This window comes from Pyxicephalus adspersus, chromosome Z, assembly GCF_032062135.1.
Source record: "Pyxicephalus adspersus chromosome Z, UCB_Pads_2.0, whole genome shotgun sequence".
NCBI lineage: Eukaryota > Metazoa > Chordata > Amphibia > Anura > Pyxicephalidae > Pyxicephalus > Pyxicephalus adspersus.
This window is the reverse complement of record NC_092871.1, coordinates 76,263,357-76,283,953: the sequence shown is the minus strand read 5'-3', so window position 1 is coordinate 76,283,953 and position 20,597 is coordinate 76,263,357. Positions and strand designations below refer to the sequence as shown.

At 37.2% G+C, this 20,597-nt stretch overlaps 1 protein-coding gene across 13 annotated transcripts in view; it reads left to right on the top strand.

Moving 5' to 3' along the window:
- The window catches only part of GAPVD1 (GTPase activating protein and VPS9 domains 1), a 55,773-nt gene extending 37,435 nt beyond the window's left edge, over window positions 1–18,338 (top strand). For 9 of the 13 annotated variants that reach the window (XM_072430709.1, XM_072430716.1, XM_072430715.1 and 6 more), the window contains 14 exons: window positions 81–200; window positions 1,108–1,260; window positions 2,979–3,340; window positions 3,704–3,791; window positions 5,069–5,152; window positions 5,232–5,354; window positions 6,009–6,138; window positions 6,681–6,790; window positions 7,062–7,221; window positions 8,246–8,433; window positions 9,256–9,469; window positions 10,325–10,397; window positions 10,536–10,733; window positions 11,983–18,338. In XM_072430709.1, the coding sequence (XP_072286810.1) occupies window positions 81–200; window positions 1,108–1,260; window positions 2,979–3,340; window positions 3,704–3,791; window positions 5,069–5,152; window positions 5,232–5,354; window positions 6,009–6,138; window positions 6,681–6,790; window positions 7,062–7,221; window positions 8,246–8,433; window positions 9,256–9,469; window positions 10,325–10,397; window positions 10,536–10,733; window positions 11,983–12,123 (2,144 nt within the window). In that variant the 3' untranslated portion in view covers window positions 12,124–18,338. The remainder of the gene's footprint in view (window positions 1–80; window positions 201–1,107; window positions 1,261–2,978; window positions 3,341–3,703; window positions 3,792–5,068; window positions 5,153–5,231; window positions 5,355–6,008; window positions 6,139–6,680; window positions 6,791–7,061; window positions 7,222–8,245; window positions 8,434–9,255; window positions 9,470–10,324; window positions 10,398–10,535; window positions 10,734–11,982) is intronic. The other 4 variants (XM_072430719.1, XM_072430717.1, XM_072430714.1 and 1 more) reach the window with 1 other exon arrangement.
- Window positions 18,339–20,597: the final 2,259 nt, after the last annotated feature.

The window sequence follows — 20,597 nt, the reverse complement described above, 5'->3', positions numbered from 1 at the left end:
CTCATTAACCTGTATCTCCCTTGCTCATTGACTGGTATCTGTGCTTTCTTCAGAAATCAAGTTCCCTTTACTTATTCCAGGCATCAGTGCTACTTCAGAGGACATACCCAACAAGACTGAAGACCTGCGTTCGGAATGTAGTTCTGATTTTGGAGGAAAGGATTCAGTAACAAGTCCAGAAGTAGAGGACTGTGTTCATAGTAAGTAGGACTATGGAGGTTTTTCTCAGAGTAGAGGTTTTTCTACTTGCTTAATTGCTTAATCTGGAAATGCTGTCTCCTCTGTCCTATGTTGACAGTTTGTGTATATCACAGGATTGGCTATGTAGAACACATATTTTTGGCACATAAACGTATATATTTCAGTGTTCTTTTGTTTGGCTGTTTGCTTTGCTAAAAGATGTCTGTTTAAAATAAATAACTGCTTAAATCGTTAAATGCATCCCTATAATTGGCTAATATAATATATAATGTGCTGTGTTTACGTGGATAACTGCACCTTACAGAGTATATGTCTGTTACCAGACCTCCGTGCATGCCAACATATCTGATAGACAATATATTATACATTTGTAATGGGGATTAATATTTTGATTAGTAAAAGTTGTGATACTTGCAAAAGATGCGTAAGGAAGCCCTTTTAAGGTCAGCCCGGTTTTTCATAGTACAGCTAGTTAATAATAATAATGGTGGGCAGCATGGTGACCAAGTGGTTAGCATTCTGACCTTTGCAGCACGGAGTCTCAGGTTTGTCAAAATATCGTATTTTTTTGTCAAAATATTTTATGTAAAAATAAAGCAGTTTGGGCATTAGTAATGTTAAAAACTAATATAGAAATGGGAATGAATGTTACAACTGTTCTGCTTTCCTTTTTAGAAGAATATTTATTCAAAAAACAACTCTGACTGTAGTAGTAACCCTCTGCAACATACTAGACTTTACTACTACTCCTGTTCTAAACTACTATTTTTTCATTATGATTGTATTTTAGTCTTTAGAACAAATCTTGTTCCTAACAGAGGTGGCTTTTCCACACACTTGTGAAAAGTTGCTCTAGACCCACATTTAAACCTGAATTTTTTTTTTTTTTTTTATTTTACATTTTAGCATCTCTACAAAGATCGACTGAAGGCCCCATCCAAAAAAAGACAAGTAATATGCCTTGTTTATTTCCAGGCGTTCATCATATCACTTCTCCACCAACCCAAACAGAGTCCTTGTTAGCCATGTTTGATCCATTGGCTCCAGCATCTAGTGAAGGTAAACCTTTGGCTTTTGCCATCTATTTAAAAAATAAAGTTAAAGTTGTATTCGAGTTGGGTAAAATGTAATGTGGACCACAGTTTAGTGAATTCTTCCAGATGATATTTGTTGGTACAGGTTGACTATCAAAAAATCAGTGTACTGCAGTCCCTGTATTGAATATGCAATCTGAAATTCATGCCGGAAAACTGAAGTAAACAGAATATCGATTGTCAACCTCTATGTTGTGGGGATGGGATGGCAGGAATAAAGATCCACACTAAAACGAAACCTCACTACTAATATCAAAAATGTAATACTCATTTAATAATTGGTCAAACACACAAATTTGAATTACTATCAATATATACCTAAACACTGTAAAAAGTTCCACCAGGGCAAAGCTTACACCGTCTGTAATTATTCAAAGTAATTCGTAAGAAAGGAATTTGTCCATTCTACTGTGAAACAATCACAAAAAACTTTGTTACCTGTAATAAAAAATTCACATGTATATGTAGCGTAGCGTATGTAACATTTTATTAGAGGACAGTGCTTCTAGAGAAGGTCTGGTTTAATGCAGCTATTCGATGTGGCTGTCTTCAATCTAGAACTTTTGAGTGTTGTAACTAAACATCACTGGGTTGGATGTTCTAGGGCTAGTCAGGAGGTGACCAGTGGGCGCTGGGTTCTGCCATAAAGCACCCACCAGTCCCCTTTCTGTTAACAATTGGGCCATGGAAAGCTTTCCAGATCCAGAGTAACTGGCATTGCCTCACCATTTGCCATGTCTAATGATTTTGTGAGAGCCAGCATGTTCAGAAAAGTGGTTTACCTTTGGAATTTACATCTGTTTAATATCGGGATCTCATCTTGTGATTATATACTGTTAACTCAATAGTGTATTTATTGTATATACATGGTTTTTATGTAGGTGATGTATTTATAAATATACAAGGGGCACAGATCTCCAAATAAGGGATAGATGTTATTTTGTTGTAAGGGCTGTAAATATTGCATGCTTTGAGTTTTCTGGAGAAAATTAAACAAATAAATTAAAATGTGTTAAAACCAAGAACAAAGATAGGAATACATTGCAGTTTAACAGTCCTCAGATGTGATGGCGGCATTGGTCCTGTTCTAGGATGACAAGGTTGACTCACTGAACTCCTCCCACTGCTTATCCATAGCAAAAGAGGCAGGTGTTCTTTAGTTTACAGAGCAAAATTTTTTTTGCATCCTGGGAGGCTCTTTGGTGCTCCTTTTGTACAAGCCTAAGCATCTCAGGCATGCGCAGAAGGAGCCCTTTCGTCAAAAGGGGAAAAAATTGCCGATCTCAGGCATGTGCAGTCAGATCAGCAAGTTTTTTTCACATCTACGTCACCTGATCTCGCACCTGTGTCGGGTGAGGTAGTAAGAAGAACATGGAAAAAGAGAAGATGGTGGTGAACCGGCCCGAAGACTGATGCTGGGACAATGGGGGACCCAATGGAAGTGACCTCTGGACCGATCGACTTCTCTGCGGGATTAAAGGAAAGTGTTTTTTTTTTTTTTTTGTTTTTTTTATCGTTTTGGGTGAGTTTGGTTTGAGTTTACTTCGTCTTTGAAATGATATGTTTTACAGACCAAACATATTTAAAAACCCACCGTTTATTGTTAGGAACTGCATACACTTCTGTGTGTATGCTTTTTTGCTGTGTCTCTTTCATTTGTGTTTTCTTTTTTTCGTCTTTTAGTGGTGCGGCCAAAAGTCCACTATGCTCGTCCCTCCCATCCACCTCCAGATCCCCCTATTCTGGAAGGATCAACAGGAGGAAATGAGGCCAGGTTCCCTACATTTGGTACCCATGTTTTTGTTCCAACGGACTCTGAAGCTTATAGACAGAGACACTCTTGCCCAGAAAGACTGGTGCGGAGCCGCAGCTCAGACATTGCATCGTCCATACGACGACCTATGAGCGATCCTGGATGGGCACGGCGAATTGGAAATGAAGACCGGGAACTGCCACCCGGTGTAGCAGGTTTAGGAGCAACAGCAGCCATCAATGCCTCACAGTCATCATCATCCTCTCCAAGCAAGGACTCCTCAAGGGGAGAGGTTTGTCTCCATTTTTCAGTTTTATCATAGATAGATATTAAGAGAGTATCTTTCTGAAAATAAATAATTCGCCTAGGAAGATTTTATTTACTCTCCTTATGGTTAAACTGGATTTTTTTTCTTTTTTTTTTTTTTAGCCTATGTAAAATAAAATACTAATATATGTGTGTGTATAATATCTGTCTCTATATATCTATATCTCTAAAACACTGAGAGGGATGTACGAGAGAGATATCACATAAGAAAGTAAAACCTAAATAAAAATATTTTCTCTGAAAGTGGATAGTAATATGGTATATATGCAAAGTAAACAAATACCATAATATATACTTCAAAGTTGCTAGTTAGTTTTTTTAATTTCAGCCAGAAGAAAGGAAGGACAGTGATGATGAACGCTCAGATCGTAACAAACCATGGTGGAGGAAGCGCTTTGTGTCTGCAATGCCAAAAGGTAACCAAAGAGTTTCTAATTAAAAATGTATGCCTTTGTCAGCTTTTCATTTTTTTTTCCTTTGTTTAGATTTTTTTTAACATAATACAAAGTCAAGCGTAATTGGAAGAACTGGAGTGTAATATTTTCATACCAAATGGTAACGGCTTACCCATGCTGCTTTTGTGGGTGAGCTGGAACAGCTCAGCAAAGTCAAAAGCTATGGCTAGATAGATAAACTGATGTTATCGTTACCACTAGTCATTGCAGGAAAATGTGTATAAGTAAGCCCCCCATTGAGTACACTTCACTTTCCAAGATATTCTCAAACATAAGACCCTTCAGTGTCTTCAGCAAATAAATGTAAATGTTCTGGAGTAGCCTTCATAATGTGGTGATCTCAACATCATTGACTCACTATGAGTGAATCCCAAACATAATGTTCCTGCTACACATCTAAAGAATTAACACAATATTGCGGCTTTTTGCTAGAAAATGACAAGTTTACCACATGAAATATAAAAAAAGGCCACAAAAGACAGCAAGCTGATATTGATACTGAGGGGGGGGGGGATAATAAACAACAATAATATTAGTATGAACAATTTTGAACAGACTATTTATTTATTGTCTTTGCTATGCTTTGATTTTATTAGTTTTGTGAAGCTGTCCACTCTGTTTTCCTAAACTACCCACATCCTACAAATTTTACCAGGTGTGTAAAGGTCATGTAATGGAGTTTTACTTTGGAAATTGGTAAACATATTTATGGAGAAGCCAAGTTGAAGAAACTTTTGTAATTCAATACTTGGATCCAAACCTTCTCAAGATCATGCAGCTTTTAGAGGCCAGATATGTCAGCCAAAACTAATTTCAGTGATATGTGCGCTGGATGTCATTTATCTTGCCTGAGTAGTAACTCATTATCCACCTTCCCATCTTAAATTGGACCTGAAGCAACATTTTTAAGCACTCCAACATTTATCGACATTTAACACACTTCAGGTCAAACAAGTTCTAGCTTTAGATTCAAATAGCCCAGTGGCTCCTGTGGAATTAAATAACATTTTTAAAAGTTTTTTGTGATAAGCTTAAAAATGTCAGCGGTCACCCTATGTAGAAACTGTACAGAACAATAAACCATGCATTTATTTCCCTATGCCTCTGCATAGGTGACCGTGTCTAGTTATTTTTTTGACCCAACAGAAGGAAATCTAGATTCATGAACTGTCACTGTTCTCTCCATTAAGACAAAATAACTGGAAAAAATGTTGATGTTCCCCTTTTTTCTTTTCCAGCTCCTATCCCTTTTAGGAAAAAAGATAAAGCAGAAAAAGAGAAGGAAGACCTGGGACCAGACAAATTCTCCATGCCAGGAGCAGGTATGGTATCTTTATTTAGTTTCTGCTGTCAATATTGGAGTCCTATTAATGGTTGATGAATAATGATTTGAACTTTCAGATGATGCAGCATCAAGGCTAGGTCCCCATTCTCAAGCTGCAGAGGACATTCTCGATAAGTACAGAAATGCTATCAAACGGACGAGCCCAAATGATGGAGCTGCATTGTCTTATGAAGGAGCAGGTAAAATGTTTTATGTATATATAATTTCTGATTCAGGTTCCCCTGTTGTGTTTTGGTTATGGTATTGTAATGTCAAAACCCTGGGGGACAGAAAAAAAACATGTTTACAACAAGTTTCAACTCCGTGGCACCACAAAATTATGACCAAGAGGGGCAAGATTGGATTTACACCATGTTTGATTGAGGTCAATTATATTTGGCTTTATGACAATGTTATGTATATGTTATGGCTCCTGGACCTACATGCTGGCCCCCATTTACCCTGTAGAGACCTTGTTTGATGAAATCATAAATCGTTCCATTCACTTTGTTAAAGTAGAAATAAACTTGCGATTACTTGCATATCCCCATTCTGTCGCGGGGCACCACCATCTTCTTTCTACTTTACTTCCAGTGGGTGACCTTCGGTCTTCTTGTTTGGCTGTGATGGGATGACAAAACTCCCGCACAGACCAGCAGGAGATCATTATTCCTGGCATGCACAAAGAAAGCTGAGATTGCTGGGTTTTCGTGGCAACCAACCCTGTGCTCTGCATTTTAGGAGCTATTCCATTTTTTTTTCCTTTCTGGAATAACCCAATATCTGCACTGCAAAAATACTGCACATTTGACCTTTTTTAGCTGCAGTTTAACTAGTATTCAACTTTGTCTCAGATATAGCAGGCGATGGAGAAAGTCTTCACGATTCTCAAAGGGAAGAAGCATTACAGAACATGACAGCTGATGACCTTCCAGATTCTGCCAGCCAGACAGCTCATCCTCCTGACTCTGCCTTCTCCTATAGGTATGTTTAACCTTTGACATATTTATATAGGAGCCAGCACATTCTTCAATACAAGGCCAGGACATTTTGAGATTAAAAAAAAAAAACGCTTCGCCTCAGGCCTACATATAGATGGGACATCGCTGTGCCTCAATACCTCCTTGTGGGATAGCTGGGCTATTGAAAAATTTTCACAATACACTCCAGGCTGTTGCAGCAATATATACTCATGGAATTGTAGGTGCCCAGCAAACCCATTAACGTCATCTAAATCTCCCAGGAATTACAGAATTTGAAACCAAGGAAGGTGTATAATTTTTTTTTTCTTTAACTAAAGCTTCTATTTTAAATTTATTTTGTGGGCAATTTGACTTTAGGGAAACGGAGCCTTTTATTAGTCTTTCTACCCAGGTTGTACTGTGTGAGGTACAGTCTTAGTCCAATATAGGGCAAAACTGTAGAGGTAGCGGGTCAGTGAAGGTTAGCCTTTTAGAATGGTGTAAAATGAGGACGACACATCTTTACAGTAATGTATACATAATCTTTATGTTTTAATTTTATAGAGATGCTAAGAAGAAGTTGCGATTAGCCTTGTGTTCTGCAGATTCTGTTGCTTTTCCAATGCTGTCCCACTCCACTCGGAATGGTCTGCCAGATCATACTGATCCAGAAGGTAAATTAGCTGGGTAACAAAACTATTATATCTGTGAACATTCTAATTTATCCATGTCATGGTAAAAGCTAGTATTAGTCAAATTCAACTGGACTTGTTCTGTAAAGTTGGGAAATTAGTTTTTAATATTTTTTTTGTATTTATAAGTGGCCAGTAAAGGATACAAGTTAAACTTTTTTTTTCCTTTATCTGTGTATTTACTTGGTGACCATCTGTTTTTTTAGGCTTTTTTTGTATTTATATTAATTTAATGGCTCTGTCTTTGATACAGACAATGAGATTGTTTGCTTTCTGAAAGTCCAGCTGGCTGAAGCCATAAACCTACAGGACAAGAACCTCATGGCTCAAATACAGGAGACTATGCGCTGTGTAAGCCGCTTTGACAACCGCACATGCAGCAAGATCCTCGCATCCATTGCAGAGGACTATAGGTATGGAAGTCTAGTAATGGTTCTCATCTCTGCCCTATATGTTGTCTGTCACAAACCATCTCGGCTTTTAGGTCAGAAATTAAAGGTAGATTCAGTCAGTCTGGTTAAAATTAAATCTAGAGCTTGTCTCCAGGCAAATATTACCCCCTCCCTAACCTCTAGCCCGTTGTGAAAAAATTTTCTTACTTTGTAAAGTAAAATATACTTAACTAAGCCCATCATCCACCTTCTTCTTTGGTGTCTCTTCTGGGAGCACTGGACTTCTAATCCAGAGCTGCACAAAGTTGTGTATTGGCTAGTCCATTCGTGCTGGCATCCTATTATTGTCCTAATAGACTAACTTATTAAGAGAATTTTCTTAAGAGAGTGTTATACGAGCAAAAGACATCACAGTAATATATAACAGTGATTTGGTCTTCATTTATTTTTATACAGAGGAATATTCCACAAGGATTTTCATATGGCCATAAATAACCAATTTTCCAAAAAACTTTGCAATTGATATTTGCTACAAGCAAGGAAATGAATATAGGAAAATGTTCTCAATTAGATCAGTGGTCGCCAACCTTCTCGGACCCATGGACCTCTAAATTTACCGTCCCTGGACCCGACTGCGCATGCACGGGGAGCCGGGTGTCACTCAAAGGGGAAAAAACTCCGTCCATAGTGACTTTATGATGCCAAAACCCGCCCACGCTCCCATCGCAGGTCTGAGCACTTCCTAAGCCTGCAAACTGTACGGGGGGCATGGTCCTTGGATCTGGCTGGTGCACCCTTCCAGCGGGGTCCTTCTCCTTACCCCACTCAAGTGCACCGGCCAGAACCATGAACCCCCATATTTAAAACTTTTGAACATATAAAATGTTTAAATTTTTTTTTATTTGAATTATTTTGTATTTACCCATTGAGGTAGAGTAAACTGAGCATGACATTCTAAAAGGCCAATGTATGCCTTCATGCATGAAATTTGTATTTTTAGTTTGCATTCTATTTCTCTTTTATTAATTTTTGTTGGTTGTTACAGGAAAAGAGCCTCCTATATTGCATATTTAACAAGATGTCGCCAAGGTTTACAAAGCACTCAGGCTTATCTTGAACGACTTGTGCAAAGAGTTGTGCGCGATAAAGAAGTCTCCACTCGTTACTTCACCACTGTCTGTGTTCGACTGTTACTGGAAAGCAAAGAGAAAAATATTCAGGAATTTATTCAAGGTAAAGATAACTACCGTGTTTCCCCGATGATAAGGCAGGGCCATCAAATAAGACAGCCCCCCCTTTTTAGGGAAAAATGAAAAATAAGATAAGCTTGAAGGGTATGCTTTTTTTCCTCGTTGGCTATATCCTCTACACAGGAGTGTAGTGAGGACTTAGCTTAGTGTTTTTGGATGTAACTCATATTAGGTTTTTCTGTGGACTAAGTGTGTAGCTCTCAGCAGCATCATGCTGGACTCCCATAACTTTATATTTATTGTGGACCTTACTCTGTGCCTTATATCCAAAGGAAGACCTTATGCATGTATTTTTTTTTTTTTTTACCAGACTCTCATAAACAGGATGCTAACCCCTAAAATGAAATCTTTCAAATATACTAAAACAAACTGAGTGACGTTTAGGATTGATATTATTCCTCTCATTGAAAGACCATATCCCAAATTAAGCTTTCCTTCCTCAGGAATAAATGTTCATCAGAGCACTTTGAATTAGGATTGTCCAATTTAGACATGGAACTTGCATTGATAGCTGTGTTTTTGGTATAGGGTATATTTGTGCTACGATACAGGTGGGAGTCCCTAAACCAACCCAGGAACAAGCAGTGAAAGTGGACCAGTCCGTCCAATAAATAATCTATGGAGCATTATGCAAGTTACCATTAAACCATGTGGAATTATGCCTTCTGTATGTGTCCTAAATTTTGTGCTGAGTCCATTTTTATATTTCCTGCTAAAAATTAATTATCCCCCATTGCAGATTTTTTTTTGCAGGATGTGGGGGCCATTTTTTCAGCTGCTAGACTGATCTGTTTTTCCTTCTTAGAATTCCAGAAATTGACTGCTGCTGATGACAAGACTGCACAAGTAGAAGAGTTCCTTCAATCACTTTATGGTGCAATGGCCCAAGATGTCATCTGGCAAAATGCTAGTGAAGAACAGCTTCAGGATGCCCAGACTGCAATAGAGAGGAGTGTAATGAATCGCATTTTCAAGCTGGCCTTCTACCCCAATCAGGATGCAGATGTTCTCCGTGATCAGTGAGTTGGATTGGGAAGCAGGCAGATTGGGGAGGGAAGTGATAGGCCATTAGAGTTCCTGACTGATAAGTATATGCAAATGGGCATAATTATCTAGCCTCAGCTTTACTGATTGAATGTTTGGTTTACAGCTGTAAAGCTCCTGTCAAAACCGCTGTACGCATGTCCTGGGGAAAAGTGTACAGTGGTCCCCGGATGTCATTCATCAATCTGCAGTAGAGGGGTTGCATTGTCAGCTCTTTGCTATGAATACATTTACAAGCCCCATGACTCTGTGCAGTGATTATCATGCATTTGGGTGTTTATAGTCTTAGCTGTAAGCACAATGGTTGCAAAGGAAGACATTCTGAACAAGCCTTGAGATGTAGCTGCAGGCATTATGAGTATGATCTTCTTGCAAAGGATGGAAGGTATCTAATTGAGCACATACTTTTAGACCAACAAAAAATGTACTAAAAAAAACTTCTGCACAAAAAGAATGAATTTTGTATCACATTAGCAAAATCAGATTGGAGTGAAACATGTCAATTTCACTGTATAGCAAGTTGGCTAGCTAGAGCCTGTCTCATTTTCTTGAACATTTAGCATAATGTATCCCTTTGCTCCCTAATGCTACTGTCTCTAGCCCTCTTCATTTTGTATTTCAGCTCTTTCAATCATGAGGGCTCAAAATCACTTTATCTAGTGGCCTATATGCAAATCTGCTTATCTTAGCAATATGATTTTAATTGAATTTCTTTTGCATGCTGAGGGGTGAAAAAGCCACCAGCAAAAGGGACCAATGAAAACATGTAGCAATGTGTTTCTGTAACATGTGATGTAAACCCCCAAAAAAACATTGTTTTTCTTCAAAAGGGTTTTACATGAACACATCCAAAGACTGTCTAAAGTGGTAACGGCCAACCATAGAGCTCTTCAGATCCCTGAGGTTAGTATGGCATGATGAAATTGTGCATTTTCAGTATTGTTTACCCTACTTTTCGGAAAAGGTCAATGATGTACAATTTTAAATGTTATCAAATACATTTTTGGTGTTTTAGTATTCAATGTTCTGTATATGTTGCAGGTTTATTTGAGGGAAGCTCCATGGCCATCTGCTCAAGCAGAGATACGAACTATTAGTGCTTATAAAACCCCTCGAGACAAGGTGCAGTGCATCCTACGTATGTGTTCTACAATTATGAATCTTCTCAGTCTTGCTAATGAATACTCTGTCCCAGGAGCTGATGACTTTGTACCCGTTCTGGTGTTTGTTCTCATTAAGGTAAGCACTGGAAATCATTTACATGCTTTGCATATCACAGAAAGGTCACTTACTTACCTAAGCCCACGAAGAATTGAAAAGTTAGAATTATTAGTTAGACCATGCAAAAGTAAGTGGGACACCAGTGTCTGCATGGACCAAAGTAGAACATTTGCACCGTGTGCAACTACACAAACTTTTTTTAGAACTTTGTGGGATCGGCGATCAAGGATGGTACAAATGCATGTGGGTGTTACTGGGTGGGAAACGAAGGCAGTATCTCCACTAATCGATCCAGATGCACGTGTACATATGTCCTGATGTAATCTCTAGAAATTTAGGCAACGAACAATAAGGAGCTTGTGGACAGGAAACGGCTGAAAATTGAGTGCCAAATGGTTTTTTTTAAAAGAAAATTGCATAAAAAGACTGCACGTATGTGGTGCAGCATAGCTAGGGCACTTGAGCAATATAGTGCACAAATTTTGTAATGTACAGAGTTACAGTTACACTTGGACAATGTTTATGACAATACTTTAACAATGTTCTTTAGTATTCTTTACCATGAGCACAGTTAATGCAAGCCTTCCAGTATACTTCCTGCCACTGTGCATGCCTGCATGGGCCTTTTTATGTAACTACTGCTCACAGGTGTGTGCTATTGCTGATTCACCACCATTTGATCCCATTTGGGGGCCAGCTTAGTTCTGGGGCAGTCACTTCTTGGCAGAGTCAGCAGCATGGCACTAGAGTTTTTTTTTCGTTTTTCAGTCTATTGACCTCCAAAATAATGTTGCATAGCTACAGGCACCAAACTTACCTGGCAGAGCCAGCTTCATCTCAGCAATTTTAGCTATCTGCGAGGATGGCAATCGGACCATCATTGTAAAGCGCCTTCCTTTCACTGACCATCAATATAAGTGGCATTCTTTCCCAACCAAATTATTTTAGGAGCTCCTCCAAGATTAAAGGTTGATCTAGACAAGAGCCAAAAAAGACATAAGGCCGGTCCAGAGCAGCAGATCTCCGTACAGAGTAGGCCTGGTGGTGTGTTTGAATAAATGATAATGTTTATATATAAAATATATTGAAATTTTGTATTATAAGCACTTTAACAGTTATAGCATACCCAGAGTGTTCCAAAGAAAAATTTAAAAACAATTAGAATAAAATGGATTTATGAAGTAGGACAAATGCATAGTATATTTATTACTAATCATTTATTATCCTGTTGCAAAAATGTATATACCATATTTTCTTTTCTTCCCAGGCTAATCCACCTTGCTTGTTATCTACTGTGCAATACATCAATAATTTCTATTCTAACCGATTAACTGGAGAGGAGTCCTACTGGTGGATGCAGTTCACAGCTGCAGTGGAGTTTATTAAAACTATTGATGATCGCAAGTAAAACCAAGGCTGAAGATAAACCAGTGACTGCTGGTTGACAGCAGAGAGCAGCCGATCCCTGTTCCTTGTATCATAATATGTACAGAATGTGGAGTTGGCTTGGTCTCTCTAGTGAAGGGGAGTCACACCATGCATCCTAGAGTCCCTGCTTGCAGACCTTCCTTGACTGGGAAGATTTAAAGGTGTCAAGATATGTTCCCTGTTTAGGAGGGAAAATAATCAAATGAAATGTGCTTATTTTCACGTTTTTTTTCTTTAACCCATTTTTCCTTTTCTAATGCTGCATCATTTTAATGAACAATTTACCTAACAGAAAAAAAATATTGTGCAGGTTTGTTTTTGGGATTTGTTTTCTATTTAATTTTATTTCCTTAATTTAATTTTGTTTTCCTATGCTTTAGATTTAGCAATACATAAAGGGACCACATGCTCAAATATTTTTAGAGGAAAGCAAACACATATTTTATCTATAGTATAATAGAATTAGCTTTGGGGCTTAGTGGCAATAACTTATAGGTGTAGAAAATTCCACTTTGCTTCCTAGGGAGGAGTGAAGAACCTTGCTGCTTAATCATAGATACCACCTGCAACATTTTATGTTGAAAGGGATTCTGGGAAGCCTTTCACTTTTATCTTCATTCTAACCACTTCCTCCATAGTCTTAAACTAGTATCTAAAGTATGATTCCACTTCTTGAAAGGTGGTGGGGTTTACAAAAGTAAAAAAAAAAGTAGTAAAGGAACAGAGAAAAAACAAGCTGAATTTTGGAATAAACAAATATCAGAATACAAGAAACATTGGCATTCTTATTAACATCTTGGTATATTTTGTAGGGTTTTTTCCAGACCTAGTAATCCAGCATATAATATTTACTTTGTGCAAGAGTTTCCTGTAATCAAGACCACTTACTTTAGCACTTTCTACTTGCACAGGGTGGCTGGTCTTATATCAGTCCCCCTAGAGTTTTGTAGTTGAAGAAATGGTTAGGTCCCCCCTACAGCTCCTTCAGCTCTGCTCTCTGTTAATGCTATGTGCTGCACAGTGTTATTGCTATTTTTACATTTAACTGGATTTACAAAGGCATTTGAGGCACACAAAGTACATTTATATCCTTTGTGGCTTTAAAGAACATAGTCAAACTTTTTTTTGTTCTACCAGAGGTTAGCTTTAACTTAATTCTTTATGCTTCTATCTAAGGAAGCGCCCGTCAGGTCATCAGGAAAAAATTACATTGTGGCACAGTTAAAAATTTCCAAACTTAATAACAAAAATGTATTGTATTGCAGATTACCTGTCCATAAATGTGGTAGATGCATGTGGGTTTTTTTCTTTTTAAGATAAGCATTTTTTCTAAAAGTAAAAAAAATCTTTTTGATTCGAACTGAATTCCATTCAGTGTTCTCCCCCAGCCCCTTTTAGCTGGGCACACCACCCAGCACTTTTCAGTAGCTACCCGGCTGTTTTTGGGTGCTTACTGATGAGTTGGGGCACAATACAGGGCCTGCCACCCGCCTACAATTTCTTTCCACCCATCCTAAAAATAAATTCTTGGTTGAACACTGCCATTGTCTTTGTTGTACCCTTATGCTTAACTGAAATTTTGAACATATGTTCTGTATCCTGTTCTAGGGCGATACCACACCATTGAGTGGGCATTGTCACTCTGAACAGAAAATGTGTTACTGGACATGATTGTGTATCCACCACCTGTATATGCTAATGAGCTGTAATATAATACATTTTGTTTTTGGGTTTATTAATAAAGTGAACATGTAGCTAGACAAACAAACAAAAATGGGGTGTGCATCACAGTAAAGCATAAACAGGTAGATTTTTCCAGAACACTGCTTATGTACACATTTTTTTTGTCCTTTTTAGAAGCTTCAGTTTGAAAAAATTAAATTGTCCTTTGATTTTCTAGCACACAAACAATATTTCATATAATTTAAGCAGCAAAGCGTTGATCTGTTACAGTAATGTATTACAGATAAGTAAATATAGCTTATTTCTGAATGGTTCCCATGTCTAAAATTGTTTTCATACTTGCACTTTGGGATGAACACATGTTTATTGTGGAGGGTAATTACAATGAATTTTTATTTGCTTACTGGACTGAATGTAGTTTTTAAGTTCATATAGCAATCTTTATTGTCATCATTAAAAAATGTAAAATTGCATACACTATAGTGACCTCTTTTATCAAAGTGCCTTGGAGAAAATATTTCAGATATTCTATAAAACAACAAACCAGATTCTATGTCTCCTTCTGTGAGTGCAGTGCAAAATGTTTTGGATGCTTTGATAAATGAGGTCCAGTGATAAGTACAGCCTGAGAAGATGCTCAATGGTAAGTGTCCTTTTATCCCTTTTAGGGGCTCTGTCCACTGATAACAAAAGAAATTGTGTTTTATTGAAAGTCTCTTATGGTAGTAAGAGTAAACCATGAGAGAAGAAGTCATGCTGTCCCTGCTGACTCTTTGATTCAGTAAACCAGAACTAGTGTGAAAATCAAGAAAAGTCCACATAAAGTCAGAAGTTCATTGTTTCCCTATTTGAAGCAAGAGTGTCAGAAATAGTTAGGGATAAGAGGGCAGAGAATAGGGAGGCTACAGGTTTCCTTTAAGAGTTGTGATTTTGTTTTTTTTTCTTTTTTAAACTTCTATACATGTGCCCACACTTCTATTTGACCAGTTATCTTTCTGACATCTGTATTTTCAGTCCTCAATATGTATCTGAGATGCAGCAGCACAGTAAACCCCTGCAATTTGTACAAAAGGAAATATAAAATATTTCTGTGTTTTCTATAGTAAACTCCACCCTAAATCTGCCCTGCTCAAATCTGCTCTCAAACAGTTGCTCACTGTGATCACTGAAGTAATACCCCTCCAAACCTAAAACTGCTACTCGGGGCATTAGATTGAATTATCCCCAAAATACCCAGCATATAGCATTACGCTATCACAATCCTGAGGCCAGTAACCAGGTCAGTAGCAGATTGAGGTTGATGTGACACATCTCAAGTACCTGTTATTTATTACTATTATATCACATAATATAAAATGCAGAAAGACACTTAAAAGAAACACACACCTACATCTAAGATGCATATTTAATAAATAATAGGGCCATTAGGTTTAAAGCTCCACTTAGGGCTACTGTTAAACTTATTCATTCAACAGCTTGAACCAACATCTGCACACAATTTCTTATAATTTTATCCTGCCAATTTTTTGGTTGATTATTGACCACCTGGCTAATTTTTCTTCCAACTCTGCTTAAAATTATTTCTAATATTACTGTAATGTTGTATATAGTCACTTCAACATCTATAATGCACTTTAAAAAGGTCCACTGCAGACTAACAATGTTACTAGTGTGCCATTTGGAGCCATGTCATCTAAGAGAACCTTACACTTAAACGCACTAGTTGTCACCAGTGATGTGATCTTTTGTGTAGCCAAACCGTTACAGTCAGCTAAGGTACACGACTGGCTGTTAACAGTGTGCATTTGTAGTTTTAGGAGTCCATTTAGGTGCTTTACCCACCAGCAGCTACCCATACAAAGTTCTGTATATGATACTATGCAAAAAACAAATTAGGATACAACAGCCAGCTATGGCAATTTTTTTACCTTTTAAACTACATCTACACCCATAAATGTAGTCTAATGCAGCTTATGGGTCTCTAGACTGAGCAATGGACTCTCATGGAGCAACAACAGCAAAAGGGTGAAGCAGGTACTGTTTGATATTTATTATAGACAAATGTAAAGTTATGCACTTGGGGGATAACAACATCTATGCTTCATACTGTCTAGGGGGAATACATTTGGGGGGGTCAGAAATGGAAAAGGATCTGGGGGTTCTGGTAGATCATAGACTTAATAACAGCATGCAATGCAAAGCTGCAATATCTAAAGCTAGTAAAGTACTTTCTTGGAATAAAAGAGTAATAGACTGGAGAGGTGGAGACATAATCCTGCCCCTGTACAAAACATTGGTCAGACCACATCTGGAATATGCAGTCCAGTTTTGGGGACTAGTTCACAAAAAGGACATTGTGGAATTGGATAGAGTGCAGAGAATGGCATCTAAATTAATAAAAGGAATGGAGAAGGTCAGCTATGAGGAGAGATTAGCTGAACTGAATCTATTCTCCCTTGCAGGGATATGATCACCCTGTATAAATATATAAACGGTCCATATAGAGAATTCTCTTCCCAATTATTCACTTTGAGATCATTACAAAGAACAAGAAGCCACTCTTTGCGTCTGGAGGAAAAGAAGTTTAAGCCCCAGATAAGGAAGGGATTCTTCACTGTAAGGTCTGTTAAAATTTGGAATAGGCTCCTTCAGGAAGTAGTTTCAGCAAATTCTATAGTTTGCTTTAAGAAAAAGCTGGATGCTTTTCTAGCAGAACATAATAAAACTAGACATTAAAGCTTTGTAAAGTAAAGATAACGGAGACTGTTGATCCAGAAACATTTGGTTTCCTTACGAGTTGGAGCAAATTGTACCCGGGTTTTTTTTTGCCTTCCTCTGGACCAACTCTGTCCATATGGTTTTTTACTGGGATATGTTTATTTCCCTAGTGGTTGAACTTGATGGATTTATGTCTTTTTTTTTCTACCTTACTATGTAACTACAGATGTAAGTACAGAAAATTGGATGTAGATCCTGCCGTCTTATGGAAATGCAATGTCTTTGTCACATTTTGTACACAGAAAAGACAGCACAAACATTGGTATTTATCTTGTGCAAAGCATTTCAGAAAATCTGATAGCAGTCCCTTGATATTCTTTATGAGTTTGCTGTAGCAGGAATGACTAATCAGGAAAGACCTCTGTTCACATATATAGAGGAGAGCACAGCAGGGCTACACTTGCTTGTCCTCTCCCTCCCCTCTCCATCGAACAGAACGGTGCTGTGTGTACAGTGTCCATTAATTCATCTGTTTAATCACAAAACACTGTTTCCAGCCTCAATCCTCTGATGTCCATCAGATGTCTGTACATGACTTTAACTATCCAAAATCTGAACATTCCACCATAAAATGAAAAATGATATGTTTGATGTTTGGTCTGTGTGGCAACTATTCTGTCCAGTGGATACTGTGGACAAAATGGTGTAGCCACAAAGGAACAGTGTTATTCATGGGGTTACTGGGTAAAAATGGAGAGAAAAAACTTTAAAAAAGAGAAAAACTATTTCAGCGACCACATCTAGGGACTTCAATATATTACATTTTTGATATTGCGTGTAGTTAACCTTTAAGAATGAAATTACCTGACTTGCTGTACATATCATTAAAAATAAAAATACCTGGGTCTTTTAAAGCATCTATGTACAAAAAACTACAAAGCAGATTTTTTTTTTGATAGTTATAAGCAAAGTAAGTATAAGTAAAAGTATCAATTACATTATATTACTTAAAGCTGATTTTTTTTGCTAAAAGATTCAATCAAAATATATCAATTATTGCACAATTATAAATTGTATGCACATGTCAAATGCATTATTATTATTTCAACACAGAAAGTGGAAACTGGAATCTTTTATTTCTAGCTACTGCAATGCTTTTAATAAAACTGTTTGCTGTCATACATCTTTGGACAGGCATAAGGCTCAGTAATACCATACTAGAAAATGACCAACATAGATGTGAGAGCCTCAAATGCATCCGTCCTACAAACAAATGAGGCAGCTAATTTTACCTAATATTTATAGAAATATAAAACTGAGGTATCAGTAATGGGTGTGAATGGACAACTTCCCCTTGCTCACAGCAATTACAAAGTTCTGTTTCATACACAAGGTTCTTTCCTTCTCATGTTAGCCTACATAATGGCTGCATATGCAGTTTCTGATCAGTGGGTGTACTTTATGAATTATTCCATTCTTTTACCAAAGTCAACAAAACAGCAGGGATTTGCATCTTTGCATTTTAGATCTTCATATAAATGAAATATTTCATGGTATTTTATTGTATTTATCTTGGAAACTCTTTAACAAATTGCATAGCAGAATACTGCCTGCTGTTCAGCCTATATTTTCTCTCCAAATCCTTTGCAAAGCAGCCTTTTCCAGAGAAAGCAAACCTTCAGCATTTCTAGAGCTGCTAAATACTGACATGAAATCTATGACCGAGCTGTGCTTTGCTGTAAAAAGAGTAAACATTTTTAATTATTCATATTAAATATAAAAAAATGACAGGAATGCATGTGTCATTATTTAAAATGTGTGTGCATATTTTGCTTTGATACACTGGAGTAAGGGAGAGCTCATATTATAAATATGCTCTGCAAAGTAGCTTAGTGTTTCCTATAATAAAAGTATGTTTGTCTTTCATATATTCAATATTTTATTAATCCTCCTCCCCTTAAGTTACCAGTCCTCTTGTCATATCTGAATAGGATAGAGTAAATCTTGTGCTTAAAAATTTGGAAAGAAAATATTAAGGTGTGCTTTTTAGCAGGTGACTGTACAGAATAATATGTTCAACCAAAATTGGTAATTCTGTATATTCATTAGTGAATCATTGTGACAAATGTATGTAAGATAACTGGTTTTGTAGGAAAAACAGGTTACCCAAAGTGGTTATTATTGGCCAAAGGTCAGTGGCGCTATGCAGTCTATGGGTGTCAATAAATCAAGAAATGTTCATGATAATAGTTTTCTCCATATTGTTTTATTAATTGTTTAATTTTTTTTGTTGCAGTCTTTCTTCAGCTCCATGTTAGTCCCTATTCCTGAAGTGAGGTGGCTAGAGTGCATACACCAATGATTCTAGTCCTTTCTAACATGGGCGAACCCCTTTGAATAACTTTCAGCTCTTCAAGGAACCCCTTCTATAGTTACTATATAAATTATATAATTACTTTTATAATTACAGACAGTCAAATAGATCATTGGTGTCACTTAAACTACTTTAGAAGTCCAAACCGCTCACTGCTCAAGGAAATCCTAGTAACCACTGAAAGGAAGCCTAGGGTTCCACAGAGTGTTTGTGGATAATCTCTGTGATACAGTAATACCCAGAATTGGATGGTGTGGTAGTGCGTTGTCTGAATAAGCTGGGTGATCTGCAGTTTTAAAAATGCTTGCCAAAAAAAGTTAACATTGGACCCAATAGTTTTGTTCATTATACTTAGACTTGAATGAAAAGTGTTAAAAACAACTAAAAAGGCTTGTATAGTCAATTGAAACTGCCTGTACAAGCGTTTTAGGCATTTAATAATGCCTAGTCCCTATATTAGCTTTTATTTTCATACATGCATATGCTTTGGGAACACTACACATTCTATTCCAAATCAAAACATGAAGAAACATTTATCAAATTTGTGTTACTGCTTTACAAAAAGTGAAGGAAAGGAAATATTAGGCTGTTTTAAGTAATAGCAGTGTGAAGTTCAATTAGTGAGGTCATTCAATCTGTGAAAAAAACAGATGTCAAATACAGCCTTTATTAAGGAAGGAAAGCAGCAAATGTACATGTTGGTTTTAATGCATTTCTTTCTGAAAATCTGTGTAAAATGGGTTGTTCCAGACATTGTTCAGAATTTTGATTTGAAAATGTTGATTGAAGAGAGTAAAACATCTAAAGAAGTGCAGAAAATTATTGGCTGCTCTGCTAAAATGATCTCATGCTTTAGAATGCCAATCAAATCCTTAAAAATGTTGAAAAAGAAAATGGAAATCTGCAATTCAAATGGATAGAATAGATAAAATGACAAAGACAAAGCCAATGATCTTGGCTATGTGAAGGCAAACAATCAGCAAGAAGCTGCTGCAAAGTCCCAACATTGAAAAAAAAAGACGAGAAGTTAGTTTGCCAAAAAAAGGGAAATAAATGCAACATTTTGTGGACTGATGAAAGCAAGATTGTTCTTTTTGGGTCTAGGGGCCGCAGACAGTTTGTCAGACAACGCCTAAACACTGAATTCAAGCCACAGTGCACTGAAGACAGTGAAGCATGGTGGCGCAAGCGTCATGAGATGGGGATGTTTCTCCCTGTTCGGCCTATTTATCTCATACCATGGATCATAGATAAGTTTGAATAAATCAAAATACTTGAACTGGTCATGTTGCCTTATGCCAAAGAGGAAATGAGCTAGAAATGGGTGTTTTAGCAAGACAACAACCCCAAACGCATTACATTGGATATCTTTCATGGATGATGTCTAAACATTGTATTATATACACATAATAACAACATTTATAGAAGTTTCTTGACCTTTTTAACAAATTTACTTGGAGACTTCAGGGACCCCCTACTATATTTAGTTTATCAACAACCTACAGTAAATTAGTTGCTGGCCAGTGGGAAGGCTCCCCCCTTATAAATAGCCAAAAATATAATTGTTATCTATTATACTGAGTGGCAAAAACTGTTATTTGTCCAAGGAATCTCTACCAACCTCAGCAAGTACCCTGGTTGAGAAACACTGACTTATAGTATATTGTTTTCAATATTAT